The following is a 25,423-nucleotide window of genomic DNA, read 5'->3' as shown; positions in this document are numbered from 1 at the left end:
TAATAGAACAGTATTTTTACTCCTACTCATTTTTGTTATAAATTCATCAAATCCGCTGTCTATTAATAAGATTGTTAAAAGAAGAATAAAATTTCTATTCGTTTCCTATTCCTTACGAGGATAATTTCCATTTTGCGTCAAGATCAGTCAAGATCCGTTGTCTAATGATAACAGAAAAACATAAAATATTCCATAGAATTCTTTTTGAATTTCGAATAGCACTATGTCGCCATCTGACGGAGTTTTACTGCAAATCTCTTTGACGTTTGAGATCAACACGTCCGCGCTGTGCGCGTCTATAGTTCTGCTCGCGTGGAAAGTGAAGGAGGAAAAATTTCGTGACGTGCGTTAACCCACACCTTTCCCTCGTAGTGCTCGTAAAATGCTTGGGCTTCTGTGATTCTCCGTTATCAGCCCCTACAAACGTTCAAATCCGTGTAGATAAACGATCGAATCTGTCCGAGCAACGATACGAATGTTCCGTGGAAGAAAATAATGCTTGTGCTCGCGTATGGACATCAGTGCCAGATACGATAGCTAGGTGAGTGAACGAGTACGAGAGAGGTCCCTGAACGCTAACTTGGCTATCACAGCTGGTATCCTGACTTTTCGTCAGAACCGTTCGAATTTTCCGTATCTCCGTCCGCATCTTGTCCGGCAACTTCGATTTTATCACGCCAAAGCTGCCCTCTCACGATTTTCGTTACATAATTAAACGAATCTCGCGTTTTCTCGCGCTCGGAAGCTCGAGGAATTTTGTTTCTCGGACGAACCTCTTGCCAGCACCAACGGATTTTGTATTTTGATTTCTGACGCTTGTCGACCTTGCGACACTTGCCTCCGTTCTACCGAAAACGTGAAAATGAAAGAGGCGCTGGTACGCGATTGATGTGATTGTTGAAAGGGTTATTAGAATAATGAAAAATAGGTTCCTATTGACCTATATATGTATATGTATACGTATATATGCACATATGTATACGTACATACGCGCGTATACGTACGTGCATATAAGTTACTCATTACATGCGAAAGTAGATTTCCCTCCACTTGAATAAATGAATTGTCTCTGAATACCTACCAATGGTCGACTAATTAATAAGAATATTGCGAATTCTTGATGTTTCAACTGATCAGACGGATAAATACGAATTTTTTAGATTTATCTCGTTGTCAGACAACTAGGAATTTATTAAAAGTAACAAGATTGAGTCTGCATATGCTCTCTTCTCGATATAATTAAATATAAATATTAGTTCCTGGTTTATAGGTTTTATTATAAGTAAGAAGCAAGCGGTACTGTCCTAAAGGCGGTATGAGTGTGAGTAAAACAGTATTTATACATACAGACATTTATGTTCGGCTGGTTTATTAACGTTTAAACTATGTTTTCAGAATCCCTATAGAGCTAGACCGACAAGGTCTAGAGTAGATCACAATTTAGGATATGGAGCTAATAATCAAAACATGTGGAACCCGATGGGAAGAGTGCAATCGGATGTGCCATCCAATGATTCCATGCAGCAACAATCCGCAGTTATGAATCAGTCAAAACAAACAGCAGATCCTTGGAATAATTCGTGGAATTGGGACTTTGATAAGCAGACAGATAATCTGCAACAACAACAGCAACAGCAGCAGCAACAACCACCTCAACAAGACCAGCAACAACCACAGCATTATGCACCACCATATAAGAACCAAGGGCAGCTGATATCCAATTCCATTCAGGATCATTATTATCAAAACGTTAATGGCAACAAGACTGATTTGATTAATCAGAATTCTATACCAGATGGGAACACGCATGGAACAGCTGGCAACAGACAGCCGCTTTCGAACCATTCGGATTCCTATCAACCTTATTTAAATTATCCGTATCAGCAATATCCACCGCCTCCTCGACCCAGTTCCGGTAAATCCGCGTCTTTGGATTACGATCGTCCACAATGGATAAACGAGCCCCAAGGTGCCCAACCTGTTCCGTATCCGCAGCAACGACCCTCTGTACAAAGTCAGGAGGCTCAAGCAGCGTACAGTTTTTTAGCCGGTAACAATTATAATTGGCACAAGACGGATCAAATGAACTCGTTACCGCCGAATAATTGCCAGAGTAACGTGCCAGGCGATTGGCCGGATCCAGAGATCGATACAGAGGCGAAACATTTCGATGATATGGGTAATCAGTGTCTACCGTGGCCTCCACGAAACAGATCGAATCAGCATCTTCCGCCCGCCCCTGAGAACGCTAAGAAAGAACATTCCACGAACGATGTGAACAACGGATCGAATCAAATGAACATGTCGGCGTCGAAATGGAACAATCAAAATTACGAATCGGTGCTGCCCAACCAGGCTCAACAAACGCAAGGTTCCAACGTCCAGCAAGGTCCTAACACCGATTTCAATTCTTGGCCTCAACCGATCAGCGTGGATCCCCTGCAGCAATGGAAGCATACGAACGAGTTGCACAGTAGCCAATGGTTGCAGGAGCAACAGGAGAACAACAATCTACCAGAAGAGCATCTCCAACCGGACAATACCGGTGTTATTCCCCCAAACGATTGGCAACAAAGTCGCACAGCTGCTCACTACTCTTTACCGAACATGCCTCCACCGCCGCCTTTAGAAACTGGCGTAGAGCCAGAGGAGAAGAAGAAGTCCGTACCCTCGTTAATCCCGAGTGTCCTCTCTAAAGATCCTGCTACGAAAACGAGCGTCTCGAAAACACAGTTGTCCGATTCCCGACTGAACATGTCGTCGACTCCCGAAACTGTATCCACCGTTGCAAGTTCCGAGAACGTTTCCGTGCAGGAGAACAACGAGTTCAATTCGGTCGGCGACCTGACGGAATGGGGGAAGAACAATTCACCGGAGGAACTGCCCGCGAAATTGGAACAGATGAGCCTCGGTCCCAAGACTAGCAAACACCTAGAACATCAGAGCGAATCGTCCGAAGCACTACCGGCTCCTGTTACGTCCGGGGATGCATGGGTTCAAAGCACGGCTCCTTATAGTGCCACGGATCATATTCCTGGGGTGTCCTTGGACTATGCTGGCGCTCCTGCGGAGCATTCCCAACCTATTGATAATCAGGTAAACAAAGAATTATCTGCGCAGATCGGGTATCAGGCAACGGGTGTTCCACCAGTTGACAACTTGGTGCAAAGCGGATACGATCAGTGGTACAATCAGAGCACGCTACCACGCTCCTCCGAGTACCCATGGTACACGAAGGATCTTCCCAGGCCGACCAAGGACTGGAGCGCCGAACAGAACGTCGAGAATTATGAGAATATTCAACAGCCTACGGAGTTTGTCAATCTGGAGGTAGTCACGCCGTCGTTGCAGGAACGCAATATTTACGGCTCGAGAGATTCTATAAACAAGGAGACGCTGGATAATGATCCGAAACCGGTTATTAATCCGGTTAAAGAGACGGCGAGCACGCGCGATTTTCGGCAAGAGGCGAACAACGTTGAAGTGCCTGCTGCTCAACAACTGACGCGGTCTCTACCACCTCTACAACCGGAACAGGTACGCTACAATGATTAGTAAACTGCGGACTTTTATGTACGATAATCGTTGCTTCTATTAACCATTTGCACTCGGAGCTATTCTATTTCGAAAACCTAATTTTTCTTCCAACCTGAAATATTTTTATTTTATATGATTTTCTTAATTTTATCAATATAAAACTGATATAATACGCGGTCTAATGATTATACCTGGTTGATTATGCTATGTAGTTCGAATAGGAAGTAGTAATATCTGAGAAATTATTATTTCACAGGTGCCGGACAATTACGAGTTCGCGTCGAACGATAGAAACACGTTCTTAGAGACCGGAGAGTTAACGGACTCGCATCAGGAGCACGAGCCGACTCCCCCGAGCCAGGACGACGAGAACGACGAAGTGCCTAACGATATTCCTTTCCTGCGAGAAGTACCGGGCCAGTCGAGTTCCATAGATCCGCGTAGGAACGATCCAACCGGTCAGGAGCAGTACGTCCAGTCTGCTCAGAGATTGTCAGATCCAAGGAGAAACGATCCTTCGGGCCAGGAGCAGGGTCTGCAATTGAGAAACATCAGCGAGAGATCCGAGCGACGCGATATCCCTCCTGGTCAGGAAAGAAGCGTTTCTATGCTCTCGCGAGCTGACTCGGACACGTTGGAACGTAGAAACGATCCATCTGGCAGAGAACGATCGTTGCCTCCTCAACAATCCCGGAACGATCCTTCCGGAGAGGAGAGGTATCAGCCACAACCTCAGATTATGCTGGAATCCAGCGAGACGCGCGAAGTTCCTGGCAGGGGCAACGAACCCGAAGACCCTAATCAGCAAACAGACGAGAACCTCAGGCAGATACCTGGAGGCGCGTCTCCTAACGAGGTTGCTCAATCTTCCGACGACAGACCCAACGGCAGAGTGGTCACGGGGTCCCAGGAAGTTCCTCCTACTAGCTGTAAGTCGATTTTCCTTATTAATTGTTCGTCAATTTTTATGCTAATTCGTATCTGCGATCTGTGAATATAAATATGGGATACGCGCTTTTTGTTTTGTCATTTATGAATAATAATTAAATTCTCATTTTTCTATTCGAAATTTAATTGTGTAACGTGAATGATTGTGTTTCAGCCGGCATATCGGACCAAGCCAGCGACTCGAGGAGCAAACGCGAGGAAGCTGTGGGCGCGTCGATACGCGAGGCTCAAGGAGCTTCGAGCTCGTCGAATCGCAGAGATTCGTATGACGAGAACGAAGAGGGATCCGGGAACAGCAGGGACGACAGCAGGGAGAGACGACGCGACAGTAGCTCGGAACGGCGACGATACGAGTACGAACGAAAGAATTCCTATTACGATCGTGAACGTGAATATGACGACGAGTATTATTATGATCGTCGTCGGGGTGGCGAGACCGATCGACCATACAATGGCCGTGACGAGTTCGATCGTCGGGAAATGCCTTACATACAGGACGACCGGAAGCATCACAGCCGGGACGATTTGGATAGACATCCCCGGGAAGATATCGAGAGACGGAACAAACAAACTAAAGACGATCTGGATGAACGGGACAGTAGGAGACGGCCGCCTGATGATCGCAGAAGGGACAGGGCCGACGATGTACGTCGAAGGGAGAGGGATGTCCGGGATTACGATCCCCGATACCCTTGGGATCGGAATTACGTTGATCGTGATAGGAGACGGGACGATAGACGACCGAGACGATACGACGATTATGATATCAGAGATCCGTACTACGATGATCCGTATAGCAGGGGGTATGTGTTTTTGAAAATGTGTGCCAGCGGGGTAAAATGTTACAATAACGTTGACCTTGTTCCTCAGGTCCAGACCATCCAGCAGATCCTCTTACAACGACAGAGACCGAGCGTATTATGTAAGATCGAGGGATCCTTATTATGGTTACAACGGTACGCATTCGTGAAATCTAACTACAGTAATGTCCGACTGTAAGTCATTTCTCGGTTCTGTGTTGTGACCTAGATATGAGCAGGACACCATTTTTGGGGCTTCAAAGACCGCGCCAAACGAAAAAAGAATAGCGAAGCTCGAGAGGACTCAATCGCCGAGAAGTGTAAATATAACTAACTCAATAACAAAACTTATTTATTTTTCATTATCTTTTGATGGGACTTTGACCAACATATTCGTGGCATTTTTCTAATGAAAATGATACTAAATATGATATAATTCCAATTATATTTACTTGTGTAATGAATTAATGAACAATGAAAGTTTTCGACGCAAAGAAGGACAGCGTATGGGAAAGAAAGAGACGCGGAGAGTTGCGATGCGCCGGCACAGTTCAAAGCATTTTCCATACGCTGTTCTTCCTTGCGTCCGATATATTCGTCGTTCATTACACAAGTAAGTATCATCTGAATTATATCATATTTGGTATCATTTTTATTAGAAGAAGGCCACGAATATGTTGGTCAAAGTCCCATAAAAAATAATGAAAAATAAAGAAGTTTTGTTATTGAATTAGTAGTTCAGGGCGATATACCCGCCCGGTATCGGATTACGCGGCGTATTTACACTGCTCGGCGACCGAGGCAGCTCGAGCTTCTTGACCCCTCGCGGGGTATACCCTCCAGTGGAATGGGCAACGTGCAGACTAACAGTCAAGTTTTCAGCAAGACTTACAGTCGGACATTACTGTATCTCTGACTAAACTATTACAACCAGAATTAAAATGAGCCTGTTCCTTAGGAGGCTACTCTGGATACGATTACAACGCTCATTACGCCAGCAATTATTACGCGTATATCGAGAATTTACGACGAACGAATCCAGCCGCCTACTCGGAATGGTACCACAAGTACTATGCCAACCGACATCAACAGCAGCTCGTGTCTCGTGGCGTTACCAATTATCCAGAAGACAGGGCAAGCGTTCACTCAGGTCGTAGCTCTTGTGACGACAGGTGAGCCTCCTCGCGAGCTGTGTAAAGAATTAAAAGAAACGAACCTCTGATTCTTCGATTCTATGGTTTCTTTATGGATTTTACAATGTCGATTATGTGTTAGATTTTTTACGAATCCAAGCGCATGCTTGCACTCGCCAAACAAAGCATTGTATGTCCCGTATTTCGGGTGTCCTGGATGGGCCAGGAGTCCACAACGGGGACCGCCGTATTGTCTAAATTCAAATAGGTGAGACCGAGAGAGAGAGTCCTCTCGGTTCGAAACTTGCAACAGACGTATTGAAATTTGTCGAATCTCTGCTACCTATCGAAAGTAACTTATTGTTAGTTTGAAACATCCTCTCGTCGCATTCGATGTATCTTCTTCTCTCTATGCTAGATGATTTTTCCACCAAAATTTTGTGTGTTTTGCTCGTGTAGATCTTTAGCAAGAATCATTTACTTTTCATCCTTTGTAGATGATACGAAATACTGTTGCTATAGTACATTTGGTATTGAAGTTGAGATCTTCTCGGTAGATGGATATTCATCGCAGCTTATCTTTCTATTAGTTTTCTCACGATTCGACTGCGGATTTTTATGCGTTTATTAACTTTCGTTCGAGTCCACGACTTGCATAAAAATCTGCTATCTATTATGATTAGATTGCAGACGTAAAAGAATTAAAAATGTCAATTATATATTTTTGGTCTATTAATATTAGTAAAGAAAGAATATGAACTTTCTATTTGATTATATATATTATATCTTGCAATTGATGCAGGAAATTTTTATTCTGCATAAAGATCCCCAGTCTAATGATTAGCACCTATTTGGACTAACAACTGTATTTTGCAGAACAACCGGCGACAAACGAACTTTGGCCGACATGTCTATGCTCGAGGATTCAACGAGCGCTTCGGCAAGAATGACGCCGACTAAATTCTCCACTTCTCACGGATATGGTATAGTACTCGATTATTCAGAATATAAATACAATATATTTAATCTGTCGGAGAGTTACCAAACATTTCTATAGCACCATATATAGTAGACTATAAAAAACATCTCACATCCATAGGGTGTTTCTCGATCGGATCTTTGATTCATGTGCTTCCATCTTATCCAACCGATGGTGAAAGAGCCAAGGTGGACATTCTTAAATTGGACAACCTACTCTTGCACGACCCTGTAACGCGCGATTTACGGACGTATCCTGGACCTTTAATTAAGCAAGTGTAATCAATATATTTATACGTCTAAGCATGCTTATTATTTCGAGTAGAAATAGACTCACTAGTAATTTTGCATGTTGCAGACAATTATTTGTAGCACCTTCGAATATGCCTGCTTAGAATATAGTATTTAATGTCTTTTAGATTTCCACATTCATATTTTTTAACGCGACGTTTCTTCTTCGTATAGGGGCGTCACACATAAAAAGACAATTATCGAGTATTGCGAGAATAAAATAAAGAAAGCAGCGGCGAACGAAGAAATGGACGATCGTGCCTCGTACATACTTTTGTACGAGCTAATGATCATGCTGATCCAACAAAACGGCGTAAGATACATTCCTTGATGTTTTGAAATTTCTCTAATGTTCTCTCACTTCTACTAGGTCAATGCAAAAGCTTCGTATTAAAATATAACGAGGAATTTTAATACGAAATCGGAGACGAACTTTTGCACTCACCTAATAATTGTACGTGTCGTTACAGAACGTTGTTGGTGTCGACATAGCGGCGTTGTTGCTCAGAAATAAGGAAGCGTATCCTTACGAATTGTCTAAGAAGCCTCAGGATTTGGGAAGAAGAGAGTCGGTGATATCTCAGAGATCAGAACTAGGTGATGGATTCCAGAGCAGCCAAGATACTGGCGCGGCGGTCTCGGAGACATCGGAGAGCAAAACGCGGAAAAGCATCGAGCAAATAACAGACGAATTCCGAAACACATTACTGTACGGTTTGGTTCAAGAAGCGCTGGGTACGTGTTCGTTCAAGTTGCGTCTTCTTTGATTGTTTAAATGATCGCATTATTGCAATCCTCGTCGCTTTTATTGCGCAGAGTATGCTATGAACGAGGGACTTTGGGGGCACGCGCTGTTCCTGGCCAGCAAGTTGGACAAACGCACCCATGCGTCCGTGATGACCCGGTTCGCGAATAGTTTACCGTACCACGACCCGTTGCAAACGTTGTACCAGTTGCACTCTGGTCGCGTGCCCGCCGTCGTCACCAGTATCTCGGATCCGCAATGGGACGATTGGCGGCCTCATTTAGCTATGATCATCTCCAACACGTCCTCGAATCCGGAGATCAATCGTCGCTCGATCACCACTCTCGGGGATACGCTATCTGCGCGAGGAGACATCCACGCCGCTCACTTCTGTTACATCCTCTCGCAGGTCGACTTCGGGGCGTACGGGGCGAGCAACGTGAAACTGGTGTTGATAGGCGCGAACCACCATAAACCGTATAACACGTTCCTCACGACGGAAGCGGTGATGCTGACGGAGATCTACGAGTACGCGAGAAACCTCAGCGAGCCGAGATTCACGTTGGTCGATCTTCAGACTTTCAAGTTCGATTTGGCATCGAAGATGATGGACCACGGGCTGATCGAGAAAGCGTTGTTGTACATAGAACAGATCGCCGTGAACATCGCCAACGAGCCGTCCAAGTACAAGAAGTCGTTCATTTGCTCGGTGTACAATCTCGGGGACAGGATTAAGTACCATGACCCGGTCTACAAGGACTCCACCGACGAAGTTATCACTGTACCGTGGTTCGATAATTTAGCGGAGATTGTTAACAAGTGCTGTGTAAGTTCAATACGCATTACTTCGGTTCAGTTGATTGTTTCAGTACTAAATCTTGCATTTTCTCGCAGTCCGGGGAAATAGTCGAGAACGATGCCTACGGGTCGCACGCGAAACAAGAGTCGTACGGTAGCCTGCAAGCTCAAGAAATGTACGAGATGAACCACCCGCAACAGCAGCTGCAACAGCAGCTGCAACAACAGCAACATGTCCAAGTCTGGAACCCACCTCAAGCGGAGTATAGAGAGGGTCCGACGTCGATGATGGACGTTCCTTCGACCGATGTGCAATCAGAATGGCAACCTTTGTCCTTGCCGTCCAATATGCCGGACACGTACGACCAGTCCATGAAATATGCAAGAAACAACGACGAATCTTACCAACAATCGCAGCAACAAGATTATTGGAACCAAGACTCTTATTACCAGAGCAATTACGGAAACAACGTTACTAATTGGCAACAGCAGCCAACCGGTGCTCCGTATCCCTCGGAACAAGGTGACACCGACAATTCTCAGCAACAGGAAAAATGGAACTATGAGGTAAGAGTCGGTCGTTGCAATAAACTAGCTTAACTTTTTCGTTTCATCTCCTCAGTCTTGCGGATTGTATGCAGGGTGTCCCTGTTGAAATAGTGGCGGGTGGTTTTAATGAGAAATATTTCGATAAGTATACACTTACCAACAATTCCAGCAAGTTCTCAGATTTCCCATAAAACCGCTCTCCTTTGTTCTAACGCATTGGTTACTAGTAAAAATGAAATAAGATATTCTTGTCTTAAGGATATATCGGAATGTAAATCACGACTCGAAGACCCTAAGGTAGTCTACGGTAACGAACGGGACACCCTAAGCATCCCACTGCTCCACGCAGACTCTTAACAAAGCTTCTCCATTAGACGCGAAAATAACGGAATTTTGTTTCACCTTTTTCTTGATGCTCGCATATGGACAGACGGAAACGGAAGATAAAACAGCCACTCCTGAAGTAAGTAATTACGCGCTCACTGCGGATAGTAGTATTGTTCCCGGCGAGTGCTCGTTGGACGGGACCAACATTAGCTCGTTACGTCGACGCAAAGTCTTAAGCGACACTCTAGCGAAACCAGTCGGAGGAATCGTTTCCGGTTCTTCCCCTGAGTCGAATATCGTTATCTCGTCGTCGTCTTCGGTTTCGAATCTCTATCGGTCAAGCCACGTAGACGAGACCAAGTCCACGATACCTTCAAAAAAAATGATCACCTATCCAAAAATCATGACGAGCTATCCAAAGATTTTAACGAGCAACAAATCTTCTCCGAGAGACGTGAGAAAGATTAAGAAGATAGACGGTAGATACGTGAAGCCGCCTTCCTCGGAACCTCCTGTGTTCTTGAAATGCAATGTCAGAAAGAAGTCGGACCACGATAACGATACGATCCCGTGCGAACCGGAGCCTCTGGCTAACGAGGATAGTTGCAAATCGCCGGCGACTATCACCGATTTAGATGTACAGTTCACCAAGGTCAGCCTGGGGACGATCTCCAAGCTCGACTCGCGATTAGGGAGAGGAATGCCTGGCCCCTCCCCCTCCCCAGATAGTCAGACGTTGACGCAGTACTGTAACTTCGAGGATAAAAAGGTCATGAGAGTAGCTCCCCACATTCGAAGGAAAGACGTTATTTACGACACAGTGGACGCCTGGTCCTACGCAAACTCCTCACAGAATTCCTCTGAATTATGTCGGTACAAGCCGTTCATCTCCGGCGGAACCTATCCGATAGATCTACCGGTCAGGCCGGCTCGAAGTGATCTTAACTCGGCTAAGCTTAACGATCTCCCTGCCCGAAAGTCATTCATGAAAACATACGACATCGATGTCCCGACGAATTGCGAGTAGACGACGACAAGTCGACGCTGCGATTGTTGCGTTTTGATAACCAGTAGCCGACTCTTATACATTTCGATGCGCTAAGTCGTTCTCCTCCACCACCCTCAGTTTCATACTGGAAATGTTATGTGAACTTACGATTAAGTTACTTCCGAGCCATTCGAACCGCGCAGGAACCACCTGGCTGTCGATTTCGATCAAACTTAAAGGATTTCTTGTATTAGATTGTTGCATATGGAATGTCCGATTTTAGACTGCAGATTTTGGAAATCAAGAAACATGTAAAAATCTGATATCTCGTAAGAAATCAGATATTTCATATGCAGCAACCTAGTACATTTCAAGAATCTAACGAGCCTTGATGAAATCAGCGAGTACACGGTGAATTCTGCGCGATTTTTCTTGAATTCTTCCGCGTTGAGAAAGTCTATCGGATGCTTTGCGTTGTTTATAGAGTGTCGGTTGTGAACGAAGCTCTTTGATACAAAGTAATTCTAGAGCCGGATCCATAGAGCTAGCTCTCTGTTTTAGATGTCACTTTATGTACACAAGTCTGTTATTGTTAAATATACAATAAAGTTTCCTATATATATCATCGAATATTCTGTGGATTTTTCAAGACCGCGCCTTTTTTTTTTTTGTTGTTTTAACTTGACAACAACGATTGTACGATACACTGTTTGTTACGCAAGCAAAGTTTTTCACTACTTACTGTGATAGCTACGCGGATGTACCAGGATGTTCAGAACGCGTAGAACAGAATCGCTCAGCTAAATAAAACCCTGGGACGGTTGCTGTTGCAGTAAACAGTGATCAACTTTGCCGGAACAATTTTGCGATGATGAATCGTATACTTTATTTCAGCCACCGAAGCCGGCGATCTCGATGACTCCGTCGACGAGGAAGCAGTTCGACCCGCTCGAAGAGTTGGACGCGTTGGAAACACCGAAGACATCCGCCAAGCAGTCAGCCCCTGCCAAGAAACCTGCGGAGAAACCGGCCGAGAAGAAACCGTCGAACACCGGAGGTTCATGGATTGGCGGCCTGTTCAGCAAGTTCGCTCCGAAACCGAAGAACCAAATGATTCTACCTGATGACAGCAATCCATCGGTGAGACCCTCGCTCTCTGGGTAGCGCGACGCGTGCGAAAACAGAGCTGGGGAAAATCGAAGTGCTTCGAGACGGTAGTCGAAGAAGGCAATCGAATTTTGAATACAGGGGGAGCATTTAATCAACAGCAAGCAAGATGATTTAAATGTTCTACCCTGTAATTCCAATAGTATATTACGAGGGATTATTTAAGTTTTTAGTATCTCATTCTTTCGAATTTGTTTCAAATTTTACCCAGTTCTGCTCAAAAAGATCTCTGAACAATCACGACAGTTGGTTTCTATGTTTTATAAGGGCTCACGCGGGTACTTGGGGTAGTTGAACATCTCTGATTGTAACGGTGCCAGAGGAGAAGGCCAGTATACCTGATTGTTCGGATAATTAACAACTAACGAATTATTCAAACGTTCTGGGTTCAGATTTAACGTGTCGTTTCCTAACACTTGCCGATGCAACTCCCTGTTTGAGCCCTGTAGTCTACACCCCTGGTGAAAATATTTTGACTAGGGGTTGTAGTTCCAGTACCGTGTACATCTCCATACAAAGAGTTTTATATTTTAATCGATTGTGTGTTTGAACAGATCGTGTGGGATTCTGTTGCTAAGAAGTGGACGAACAAGGACGAAGACGGGGACACTGGTTCTACGGCGTTAGCTCCGCCTCCAAAGGCTGCCGACATGGGGTTTAGACCTCCTATAGTGGAACAGCCCTCTCAGCCACCTCAGCTACCTCAACCACCCTCGCAAGCCGACGAATCTGGCATTAATAAATTCAAATTACCGAAAGGAAGAAGTATGCGCGCTAATTACATAGACGTGATGAATCCCGTTGGCTCGAAGAGCACCGCTGCGCCTCCGAACATGCCAACCCCCATAACGTCTCCGATTGTACCTATGGCAACCTCGTCGCCTCAATTATTCATTCCTGCACCAGGTCTGTACACCATTCTTTTCGAGTACACTTGACGCTAGATTTACGACGCGCTAAAAATGACTATTTTACATTATTTTATAAAAATAACGACAATGTGTCTATCCAAGTTTTTAGTCATTCCTCATGAATCTTTATAATCTCAATCGTAAATTGGTAATATTAGATCGTAGATGTTATACACGTTCTATATTGTAATTAATTTTCAGTGAACGACCTGAACGCCACCATGACCTCTCTGACATCAACGTCGACGCCCGCTGCACCATCGGCGAACGTTTCCGAAAATGCATCTCAAGGAGTAAGTTTTCCAATGCAATCACCGCTATGTTTTTAGATACACCAGTTCTCTTCTTTCCGTTACATTTCTGTACACAGTTTTGTCACTACAAACATGTGTAGATATACAACATTAACAATACAGTTTCACGTATGCGTCTATAGATGCGGACTAATTGTACACAATCCCGTTTATCGTTTTTAAGTTGTGGCTGCAGTATGTGCCTCTACAGTTTTCGACTAATCGTACACAACCCCGTTTGTTACCTTTAAGTTATGGCTGCAGTATGCTGGTATGCAGCTTGGTTGTACTTGTCTCTGGAACTGTAATGTTAAGATGTTACTTTCTCTTACCGATTATTCCCCTTTCGGTAACACACGATCGGTTATGTTTGAACCATTTTCCCTAGTTTTGTGCATCGTCTATATTCCCCTGAACAGTAATGGCTCTCTTACGTTCAATTTCAGTTTATGTTTGTACAGTCTGTGTTCGTATAAAAATTAGAGCGAGTGAGTGGGACAGAGAGTAAGGTCAAAGAGTAGGTGTTTCTTCTCCTTTCGAAAGATACGATCCGATATTAAAAAAGAAAGAGTGTCGATAGTCTCGTTGCTGTTTCTTGTAAACCGTGTGCTTTCCTGCGTCACATTAACGATCATCATACTAATTTCACTTTTCTCGAGATCGTAACAGATGTTTCTTCTCTTGACGATCTGTGTTTAATCCACCTTTCTTTTTTATGTTTTCTTTGCAAGCAGTCGGGGAGGCAGAATGATGTAGCCAAATAATAATTGTTGCAGATAGTAAGGACTATTTTATTAATCTTATACATTGTTCTCATGGTCGTGCACGCATGGTATGCCGTATTTTATCTGCCAGCATGGTTCAGACCGTAAATAATGTATACGTGTTTGCTACAGCAAACCATAGTTCTCTGCAATCCGACAACCCGTACGAATCGATGTTAGCGCTGCTATGTCTGTGGGAAGCGATAAAGCAGCAGGAAATGAAGTAGAGCGTTAGCAAAAGCTGTCCTTTCTTTCTTTCGTTACTAATCACCGCGTTCTTTTTAACACTTTATCTATCTAACAGGCTTTCAAGAATTAAGTAATCGAAACGCTAACTAACAGATTATCACGGTAGCTACAGTGTTAACATTACTTTGAAAGCTTCATGCTGCTTTAACCATTTTTATTTCTATGCACGTAGACAATTTTTTCTGGCGAATAGAGCACTGAGAGGTTTCTGGTTGGCATCGTAACACACGGTACAGGACACAGTAGAGTATTTGTGTGGTGATTTCGAGCATGTTTGATTGTTACAATGAAATTACACTTCTACTATAGAAAATACTGCCTTTGTTTTACGGCGATGGGAGAGGCTTGCAACACCGATGACTTCAACGTTTCCTTTCCATTTAGCGGTAGAAAAGAAAAATTATGCGTTAAAAGCATTCGTGTTGTACTAGTGAGCATCAGCGTTGCATACTCTCCGCATACTTTGATACCTAATCATTGCGAAAGCCGAGTATTGGTTAGTGAGACAAGATTGTTGTGTTGTATATGGCACACAGCTCTCTCGATGGAGCTCAACCAGCTCGTTATCGCGAGAGGTGCAGAGCTACACGATGAGGGATCTGCGTCTCCTCCCGAGGAACAAGGTAATCCAGCGGCGTTAGTCGTTTCTCATTCCAGAGGTGATCATTCATACATTCTACTGAGCTACACATGATAGAAAACAGTAACTTATTTACAAACTCGTCCCATGAGTAATGCAAAAATTTATAAACTGTTCATCCGTTTTTCGATAGCAGTAGTAGCTTTAATTGTGAACCAATGTTTGTGCAGCGTATAATGAAAGACAGCATTACTCATGAGATGAGCTAATATTATACAGTCGAACTTCGGTGAAACTACACCGATGAGTAGACAGCGAATGTTTATATAATTTGCAATTTTTGTAGACGTATTTTGAGAAAGTGGAGTTAAATATAATTTTATTCCGAGCTGTAGTAAGCCTTTATAGATCTGAAGTAAATAAAGATCTGCAGTTTACTGATGAGACTTTGACTTTAAACTTCTTTTTGAAGTCAAATCGAAGTAAATTTCTATGTCGATTTGTAGAGATTTCTCAGCGAAGAAAAGTTGTTATCTCAGGTTCTTGAGTTACTGAAATTCGACGGTATTAAATATTCAATGTACCATACGGTACCCAAATCGAGGAGTATATTTTAATTGGCACATTCTTCTAGGTAGAGTGGTTCCTGATGTGTAAGGAGAGCAATACTTTTCGCGAGTGATATCGTTATGGAAGACACGCTTTACCATGGCCTTTTCCCACGATTCACACGCGATTTTCTGCCACTTAAAAAATACTCTGCATCCTCGATAGATATCATAGGAGCATTTTTACCTTCGATTTGTGCCACCACCGTGCGGCTTTACTGCTAAATCAAGCTTACGTTCGACATGGCGAGCACATTAATCTCATAAGACATAAGATTTCAATGGCAAAACTATGGGACAGCTTGGTGAAGGATAGATTTTTGGTTGCGGCCTCCGGTGTACATTTTCGTTGCTTTTTGTTGCATTTAATCGTTCAACTTACGGAAGTCCCAGACAAGTAACTGTAAAGAAGAAGCGGAAAGATAATGTTACATGGTTATATTAATTTCTCTATTTCATCTTAGTTTCTTTTCCAATGCCAGATCGTAAGAAAACGGTATAACAAATCCTGTTCGATTAAAATTGATATATGTATATCTGTCTTATAATTTCAATATGCGATTTCCGTTGACCGGTGTTTTAACACGAATCTTTGCTTTTAGGGACCAACGATGTACAACCCGAGTGATTTGAAGGATCATTCAGGGAAACCTACACAGCCGAGTCGGTATCCTCCGCGATAGAATTCGCGGGACGTTCCACGACGAGCTCGCTGATCAGGATCATTCGCGCGAATCAAAGTTTTTGTAAGGCACACAGACACACCGGCAAAAATACCTCAGGATAAGTAAGTGAACGACAGTGAACGCGCCACTTGTTTCAGTTGAGTGTACACAACAGTTTCGAATCCAGTTTTAATCCTCACTTCGACTCCGATTTATTCGCCGCGAGGCGAAAGTTAACGGTACGACTCCTCGAGTAGACCGTTGTAGCTGTCGTTTCGCGGATAACTATTCTAAATCTAATCCAGACCAGTTTGTGTTGTCCAGCTTATACTTCCCGCGGCTGCACTGTTCCTTGGATAACCAGATATTTTTGCATTTTTCTTCTGTATCCTGTAGATTTTCCCGAGAAACTTCCGAAAATCCAAGGTTTAATCCCAGGAGACCAGTAGTTCAAAAGATATGAGTGTTTAAACTTGAGCGATTTTCAGTGTTTTAAGCGGAGCATAGCGGCACTCTTACCTGTCAGAATCACTGAAAATCACTCAACTTTGAACACTCGTAACTTTTGAACCACTGATCTCCTAGGATTGAAACTTGGATTTTTCGTATTTTCTCACCAAAGTCTACAGGACTACATAAGAAAAAGGTAAAAATTTCTGGTTACCCAAGGTACAGTTTAACCTTTTCCACTCTTGTTTAACCGAATTTCACTGGAAACAGATACACAGTGTAGTGTTTCGTACGTTCAGTTTCCTTTTACTCGGAATGTTTTCACGGGCTCGACGAGAAGAAGTCGAAGAATAGTGGAAATCTTAGATATTTTTCTTACTCCAACTCCGAGTGGGCTGAACTATGTTGCTGAACCGTTTTATAGTGCGTTTAAAATTCATATTGTTCTATAGCGTCACTGATGAAGCGCCAGAATTCCAATAGCGACGGAAACGTAAATGAAACACAAGTCAAGAGATCGAGAGAGAGAGAGAGAGAACGAGAGAGTAAGAATGTGTGTGTGTGAAAGCGAGCGCGAGAGAGAAAGGAATGCTAAGAAGAGTATTAAGTTGCACGCGAATCAATTGCGAAGTTAACTATAGCAGAAATAATGTTGATCGTATCGCGACAATTTGTTACACACGTCTACGGACACGATACGATATGAAGTCTGATTTTATACGCTGGATGGAATAACAATTATTGCATTATATAAAGCGAATCGCCACGAGATATCGATGATGTAAGAAATGTTAGGTATATGAGAAATTTTATGGATCCCATTGTTAGGTGATGTGCAATGCTGCTACTGTTATTAACTACCGAGCGAATTGTATCATTACATCAAGGTTGTAACTAATAAGAAGCGTGACTGCCATTCTATTGACGCGGATAGGAGAAAATCGAAAGTGCTTTACGTTCTGCTTCTTCCCGTTTGCATTATTACACGAGCTCTCCAGGGTTTTGAATTTCCGTTTTCCTACTGTCAAGTCTTTCTTGTAGCACTTTAGATAGAATAACGCAAAGTGAGACAAACGTTCCAACTCTAGACGAACATAGCCGCCGCCTTACGCATTTTTTTTACTAAACAAATTGTCACACGATTTTTCTCGTCTATCCGCCGATATATACCTTGTTCATACCAATCGAAAGGTGCACAGTTTGCTCAACACTTTGTTCTCTTGTAAAAGAAAAACAGAATGATCAAAAGCTTGTCGGTACGCTATAAAGAATAGCAAAGTGTTAATCTGAGATTCGAGGAAAATGGTGCTTCTACAGCATTCGAATATTCAATTCGTCGATTTATCCCATAAAATGTTTAATCTGCCAGAGCGACAGCAGACTCTTTTTAAAAACGTATACTAACGATTGCTCCGAAAGTCTGTGCTTTTCCTGATCATTACTTTCGGTGATATATTCCATACTTAACACATATACTTTAGCTAACTTGAATAACAAGGGAGAAATTTAGTTTCGTTGCGTGTAAGTCACAACCGGTAGTGGAGAACGTGGGAACTTCATGAGCGAAGGTTAGCGATTTACGATACGATGTACAAACACGTAGGGTAAGCCTTTGGTCGGTTTTTCATGATGGTGTCCAGGCATTTTGTGATAGGACAACGATCGAACAGAACGTGTCGTAAATATGAATCGCGTCGATTTGATAGAAGCGAAGAAGCCGAGGAGAACGCATAGTAGGCTTTATTCCATTTGCATGGGGAATTCTCGAGAGAAACGAGAAGATCGAAAAATTCCATTTTCTTTAACGTCAAATCAGATTCTTTCCTCCCCGCCATTGATCACAATTTGAGTGACGCTGGTTTTGTCAATTCTTGCGAAATATACGGTAGATTGTTTTTGGTTTTATACACGTGACACGGAAACTATGCTTTCAAAGACTAATACATCGCGCATAAATTGTAGCATATTATAATGCGAACGCGTTCCTTAGTGTACGTTACATGTATATACGCGCATATATATAGATATCTATTGAAATTTTTGATTTGTACATATTATATAAGCGTAAGAGTCCTCCCGGGGAACACTACGAGAGTAGTGCAGTTAGAGCAAAATCGATGACACCATTCTTTCCCGAAAATTTGTATTCAAAATCAGAACAATTCTTTTTGTGAAAAATGGCATTTCGTTTCCGAATAAGATATGCTTCTGTTTGCGTTGTTTGATTATTTTAGCGGTGAAATATAAATTATTAAACGAGGTTGGCAATATCGGTCGGTGCTTGAAATTTATTTTTGTCATGCCCGATGGTTTTCTTTCGCCCGAGATAAGAATTTACCGCGCATGTATGTAATAAGTAGGTAGCGAACAGGTGATCGAAGAGCAGATTGATCTACTCGAAACTTCCCAACGTGATACACAGCGGCATGCGAAAAATGTTCATACACCGCTGACTTTTACCACCTTAACATTTTACTATTTTCATACTACCCTCGGTAAATGATAACATTAAATTTGCGAATGTTCTTCATTCCTGAATTGTCAATGGTCATTTCGATTCCTATTAAGGTGTAGGCCGATGGAGATAATTGTTGATTTAGTGTTACACTGAAACCAGAATTGTCAGTTGACAGTAAGCGTCACCGGTCTATGAATAGATTTAATTCTGTCACTGTATATATATGTACTTGCAATGAATCCGCAAATGATAGGAGGGTATACTATGAGTACACACGTTAAAGTTGAACAGAAGTATTAATTGAGCTGTATGTTATGTATGTATATGATGGTTTATGAGTGACTCGTTTCGGGCTTAATGTAACATATTCCGATATATATCTTTAATGCACTTTGCGGTTCAAACGTTCGATGTATGTTTATGGGAAAATATGGATAATGAGAAATGTATACTGCATATTATTACTACTACCACTATCCCATTATTATTGCTATTATAATAAAGAGTCGTACAACGTATGCGTTTGGTAGTACTGTTGTTATTCACCTCAGAGGAATTGCAACATAGGGGAAGGGTTTTAGGGGGAAGAAGATAAATACATACATTCGCTTTGCAGTATAATGTATGTATAGGTTCTAACAACATCTCTGCAACAGACGTTGCATCTTATGGGCTTTTCTGTCTGTCTACATCCGTTTGTAGGATGAAATTTTCAGTATGCATATATATCAGTAACCGAAATCTACAAAACGCACTTTTTAAATTATCGTTACAGGCTCATATAAAAAAGTTGACAAAACATCATTTTTTAAATTTTGTATAACTCCTACCAATTGCAATCTATTTAAATAAATTTTTGTGTACTATAGCTGGGGGTAACTTTCCAGGAGTAGAGAATGAGAATGGTTGTGTATATAGGGTCTGGTAGGGTGTTGGTGTATGTATAGGTGATTTGTGTATGTATACACATATATGGTCTAACATAAGATTTGAACGGTAGAATCAGTCCATGGTCAGTCAATGGTCACTGATCAGTCAATGGTCAGGCGATTTAGGTTCTAATCTAGGCTAAAGATGATGTAGGTTCTGATCCAGGCTAAAAATTAGATTATGGGGCAGCACTGTACCAGGAACAGCGAAATCCCGGACGTGAGCACTCATATACTCTCTGCTCATAGCTTTGCCAATTCAAGATCTGGAAATTAATGAAAACGCCCCCCTCTCAGACATGAAGAACCAATGAAGAACTATTCATTGGAGCCATGATTGGAGCACGGCAGACAATGTGGGGATGGCAAACTGTACTGGTGTTGCGTGCGCTGACAACTGTGACAACTGGTCGAGGGAACGAATACCAACATTACCAAAAGAAATACGTGTAGCTGCCAAGTGACAGCTGGTTTCGTTTTGTTGTATCGGTTATCTATTTGGAATGAATTTTTATTTTCTACAGATAATTTAGAATAACATGTGGTAAGCGGTGCAATAATGTTCCGTTATCTCTGGAGTTTCTTATAAAAATACTTGTCGAAATATAGTTGTCTTTTATAAGTGTACTCAGACGTGTAGCAATAACGAATGTTAACTTTATTTCTAAATGTTTATATTACTTACACATCTTATATATTGATTAATAAATATTGCTATTTGTTTTACCATTAGAGAAATATATTATAGAACTCGCGTGTCTAGCAGTTCTAATATTTATTGCGCTTGTATCTGTGTTTAAACAAATAAGGAAACTGCTTCGCTGCCAGTTATAATTAATCAATTGTAAGATTGATAATGACCGTGGAAAGTAATGGAATGTAATAGCGATTACTCTGTTTCAGATATTTGTCTTAGCATCGATAAGGAAAAGATATTTTCCTACATTATTTTTGGCACAACCGAGAAGAAGTACGAGATGTTGTCCGCATTTAAAAGATTAGCTGGGAAATCCGATGGAGTCGGTAATGTATCCCCAAGACCGGCTCATCAGTCCATGCCAACGACGTTGCAGAGAAAATTTGCCAAAGGTGTACAATATAATAGTACGTATGTCTTGTTCATTCCTAATAAAGCCATGAAGTATTTGCGATGATATCAGTACTATTTTCAGTGAAAATTATTATAAAGGGTGATAGAAACGTGGGAAAGACTTGCTTATTTCATAGACTCCAAGGCCAAAAATTTATAGAAGAATATATACCGACGGAAGAGATACAAGTAACCAGCATTCAATGGAACTATAAAGCTACGGATGACGTTGTTAAAGTCGAAGTGTGGGATGTTGTAGATAAAGGTCGGCGAAGAAAAAAGTTCGAAGGCCTGAAGATGGATAATTCTCAGTCGGAGAATATAATCGAGGAACCTGCATTGGACGCAGAATTTCTCGATGTTTATAAAGGGACCAACGGTGTCATCATTATGATGGATATTACGAAATCCTGGACGTTCGATTATGTACAAAGGGAACTTCCGAAAATACCTAGCCATATTCCTGTCATCGTTTTAGGAAACCATTGTGATATGGCTCATCATAGAACTGTTACATCTGATCACGTGACGTATTTTATTGATTCGTTACACGAGAGATCGGCACAAGTAAATTCATTGGTACTATTAGCTGTAACTACTCTGCAGATCTTTATGCATTTATAGCATAATTGAGTAGATGAGATTTTTCTTCTATTAAAATCATTAAGGGAAAAAATAACATTCAATGTAGTTTTTATTTCTTGCAATCGATGCAGACAATTTTTATTTTGCATAAATATCCGCAGTTTAGTCATAACTAGACAGCATTGTTTTATGCACTTATGACTATGAATAGGCAATTTAAGACTAGAAATATTAGAAAAATTTCAAAATACTATTACATTATTTTCAACCTATCAAACATATTAAGATAGAAAATCAATTTCTATTTCACTCCAGTTTGTTGCAATTTAGGTAGAAAATTGTTATCTTGCATAGAGATCCGCTGTCTAGTCGCAACAACGTAAAGAAATATTAATTGCTTTCTCTACATTTCTTCTTTGTAGGTAAGATACACGGAGTCGTCCATGAGAAATGGCTTCGGGTTAAAACTTCTGCACAAATTCTTCAATCTTCCATTCCTTCAGCTGCAACGAGAAACATTGTTGAAGCAGCTTGAAACAAACGAGGAGGAAACAGGTTTGACGGTACAGGAGCTTGACCTGTTCCAGGACAGCGACGACGCCGATTACAATAAGTTCCTGGACAATCTTGTTAACAGAAGAAGAGCTATTGCCGACTCCGTCTCTGCCAGTATTCTAGTCTCTAACGTTACAACTTCTTTAAGCAATCATCATATATCGTCTTCTAATGGTAACATAAATGCGAACGCAGAAGTTAGGAGGTCCATTTCGATGCCTGGTCCTATAGGAGGTGGTACGCCGATTCCGGTTAAAACTATAGATCTGAAAACATCGCCAAAGAAAGAGAGTTTCAGTACGTTAGAGAACCAAGTGGCTCCTACTAAAACTCTGCAGATTGCATCGGCGTTATCTGCCTCGCAAAATGTATCGAATACGGACTCGAAGGTGTCTGAATTTTTAAGTAGCAATTCGGATAGAAGAGATTCCATTAGCAAACCACAATCGCTCATGTCGAAGATATTTGGTAACAAGAAAGAAGACGAGGTGGATAAAGCAGTACACATTAATAATATGAATACGGGTGCACCATTAACCAGCGTCGAAGACTTTGTACCAGACGATGGTCTTTTAGATCGATCATTCTTGGAAGATGGTAGTCAAATCTCGCCACAGAAAGTACAGCACCAAGAGTTAGATTCCGAAAGGTACATACTAGGTCACGCGAAGTAGTAGGATTAAGCGGGTAGACTTGTTTCCAGGATTGATAATGACAGATAATGCAAAGATGGGGTTTTTCAGTAGTCAAAAGCGCTAGATAAAAGATCACTCTAGGCCGCAATCGCCCTCAAAAATTCTATTTTTAAAAATTCTATTTATTCATGTAGCTGTCGCAGCATTATGAAAATAGCTACACGCGCAGCTTTATGCTTCCGAATAATGCAAATTCCGTCTCGTAAACGTAAAAATAGAATTTTTGAGGACGACTGCTGCCTAGATTGATCTTTTATCTAGAACTTTTCAATACTGAAATCCTCGATCTTTGCATTATCGGAAAATGAAAAGCCGCATCCCGCATCCTTGCAATCCTGGAAACGAGACTGCCCCTCTAATTGAAACCCGACTCCATATTTACTTATTGTTTTCTCCTTTTTTCTTTGAATAGCGATACCGAAACTGCAAATCCATTGGTTGCTGGTTACGAGGACGATTTATCATCCACCGAGGAAACAACGCCTCCGATTCAACCGAAACTAGCCGAAAATCCATTATCCAAACAGAAGCATAAACGCGAATCTCTAACGAACACGGAAATCAATTCGGAGAAACTTCGACAAATCGTTAAACGCGATTCTGTGTCGTCGATAGACCAAGAATTACAAATCAACGAACAACAAGAATTACGTTACGAAATCAGTGAACAACAAGAATTACATTATGAAATCAGTGAACAACAAGAGATCAGTTCCGACGAATTCGATATTTGGCTCCAAGGTGATTCTAAATGGAGACAAAGTCCCGAGGGTGGCGAAGATGTCAGTAGTAGTAGTACAAGGAAAGACAGACTAGGATTGAGCGATAAAAGTTTAGATGTTAGCGTAACGAGTTCCAACGTACATCTAGAATTACTCGATAACGCTAGTGTACAGCACATGAGCTCGAATGGCAGCAGTCCTGTGTTGAAAGAAAAGAAGAAGCACAAAGAAAAGGTATATACAGTAACTCTCATTAATATTCAGACGCTCTAAAAAAGAACGATAACTTTTATGGCAGGATTTAAACAATTAGTTTACTACAGGATGTGAAAAGAAATTTTTTTAAAAATTACAATTGGTCGGAATTGCAGAGAAAATACTAAAAGTTATATTTTACAACATAACTTGCAATTTTTTCTCAAAAATTTTGATCATGTTGTATAGCAAACCAATTGTTCTAATTTCTCAAAAAAGTTCAAGTCGTATGGTCCAAGATTTAAAAAGTTATCGTCTTTTTAAGAACGTCCGAACATTAGTGGAAGTCACTGCATCAATTTCACCAATGTTTAATTTAATAATTAATCTATGGCCCTACGAAATTCGATATTTTTTAGACGGAAGATAAAGAGAAGAAGAAGAAAAAGAAATCTAGAGACAAGGATAAGGAGAAAGACAAGACAGACAAAACGGAAAAGAAAAAGAAACGGTCTTCGCACCGATCGAGAGAAGAGAGCAGGGAACAGGAGTCTCGAAGAATTTCCGAATGGTTCTGGACCCCAAATTGATACCGATACTATCTGCAAAGCGATATAGCGTTCTGCTTAAATGATGTTACATTTAATCGTATTTCTAATACATAACGGTGTCTTCTGGTAAGGCATGCAACATTTCCTATAAGAATGAATCTTTCAAAATAAAAAAGAGATTATGGCTTGCCGTTGATTTGAAAGCAAGCTGCTTATAATACGAATGTTTTGTTATAATTCTTTGTATGATAAAACGAAAGTTATGAATTGTAACAAGAGCAAATTTTTATCGAACCAAAAGTAATATTGTATTATTAAGTTCGAACTTTGAATAATTGTTAATAATGTATTTGTCTGATTAGCATTCCATTAGCATCTCATGTAAAAATATGTACGATACTCATTCAAATTCAAATGTATCTCGTCATTACAGTTTCAAAAAAATATTTATGATCCATACGAACTCTCGAACTACTTCCTTCGTCACTTCGAATCTTCCCCGACGCGACATTTCTCAAGAGAATGTTTGATAAATATTTTTACTTGCTCGTCTACAGGTGTTGATAGCTGCTTATTGGTTTAAAAGTGTTTTCCTCGTGTAGATGAACATCTATGTCGATTAAGCGATTACATATGGTCATTATTTTTTATCATAATTATTATAACGCCACCGTTAAAGCATCATGTTAATATGTATATATATATATGATTAAACAAGAAATTGTCATACGACTTATTATTTGACTTTTTATTCATAACATTATTAACTCTTTACTCTCACCGGCGATTGCTCCTTTAGTAATGTAATCTATTTAATAATTTCTTTCGAGAGTGTCTGTTAGAAAGCATTTTTAAAAAATCT

The 25,423-nt window shown here is 41.4% G+C and overlaps 3 protein-coding genes across 10 annotated transcripts; all 3 read left to right on the top strand.

The window, feature by feature from the left end:
* The first annotated feature begins 276 nt into the window (after window positions 1-276).
* LOC143208321 (uncharacterized) lies at window positions 277-19,688 on the top strand. 8 transcript variants are annotated; one of them, XR_013008942.1, is made up of 20 exons: window positions 278-541; window positions 1,271-1,321; window positions 1,396-3,537; window positions 3,794-4,466; window positions 4,640-5,288; window positions 5,356-5,441; window positions 6,244-6,457; window positions 7,295-7,401; window positions 7,518-7,674; window positions 7,862-8,000; window positions 8,158-8,422; window positions 8,504-9,258; window positions 9,327-9,797; window positions 10,210-10,242; window positions 11,989-12,234; window positions 12,816-13,167; window positions 13,374-13,465; window positions 14,200-14,244; window positions 15,015-15,101; window positions 16,269-16,323. XR_013008942.1 is itself a non-coding variant. In XM_076422712.1 (19 exons), exons 2-19 carry the CDS (start codon window positions 1,316-1,318, stop codon window positions 16,347-16,349), a joined length of 6,555 nt encoding a protein of 2,184 aa, XP_076278827.1. In that variant the 5' UTR covers window positions 277-541; window positions 1,271-1,315; the 3' UTR covers window positions 16,350-19,688. The 8 variants fall into 8 exon arrangements, 7 of the variants coding, with proteins under 7 accessions (XP_076278827.1, XP_076279060.1, XP_076278908.1 ...); XM_076422712.1 differs by lacking the exon at window positions 14,200-14,244 and having other exon boundaries at window positions 277-541; window positions 16,269-19,688; XM_076422945.1 differs by lacking the exon at window positions 14,200-14,244 and having other exon boundaries at window positions 277-541; window positions 15,015-15,137; window positions 16,269-19,688.
* Window positions 10,249-11,982, top strand: LOC143210771 (uncharacterized; the record flags this gene model as incomplete). The annotated part of the gene is made up of 1 exon (XM_076427988.1): window positions 10,249-11,982. A coding segment is annotated over one exon (885 nt), but the record flags the coding sequence as incomplete, so codon positions are not given.
* Window positions 19,689-20,509: 821 nt separating the features above from the next.
* On the top strand, window positions 20,510-25,314 carry LOC143209306 (rab-like protein 6). The gene is given in 7 exon segments (XM_076424808.1): window positions 20,510-20,712; window positions 21,072-21,272; window positions 21,341-21,825; window positions 22,266-23,047; window positions 23,506-24,049; window positions 24,430-24,560; window positions 24,562-25,314. Coding segments are annotated over 6 exon segments (2,136 nt in total). The 5' UTR covers window positions 20,510-20,712; window positions 21,072-21,145; the 3' UTR covers window positions 24,629-25,314.
* The last annotated feature ends 109 nt before the right edge of the window (window positions 25,315-25,423 follow it).

Source organism: Lasioglossum baleicum, chromosome 1 (assembly GCF_051020765.1).
Source record: "Lasioglossum baleicum chromosome 1, iyLasBale1, whole genome shotgun sequence".
Classification (NCBI taxonomy): domain Eukaryota; kingdom Metazoa; phylum Arthropoda; class Insecta; order Hymenoptera; family Halictidae; genus Lasioglossum; species Lasioglossum baleicum.
This window is presented reverse-complemented; position numbering and strand designations above follow the sequence as displayed.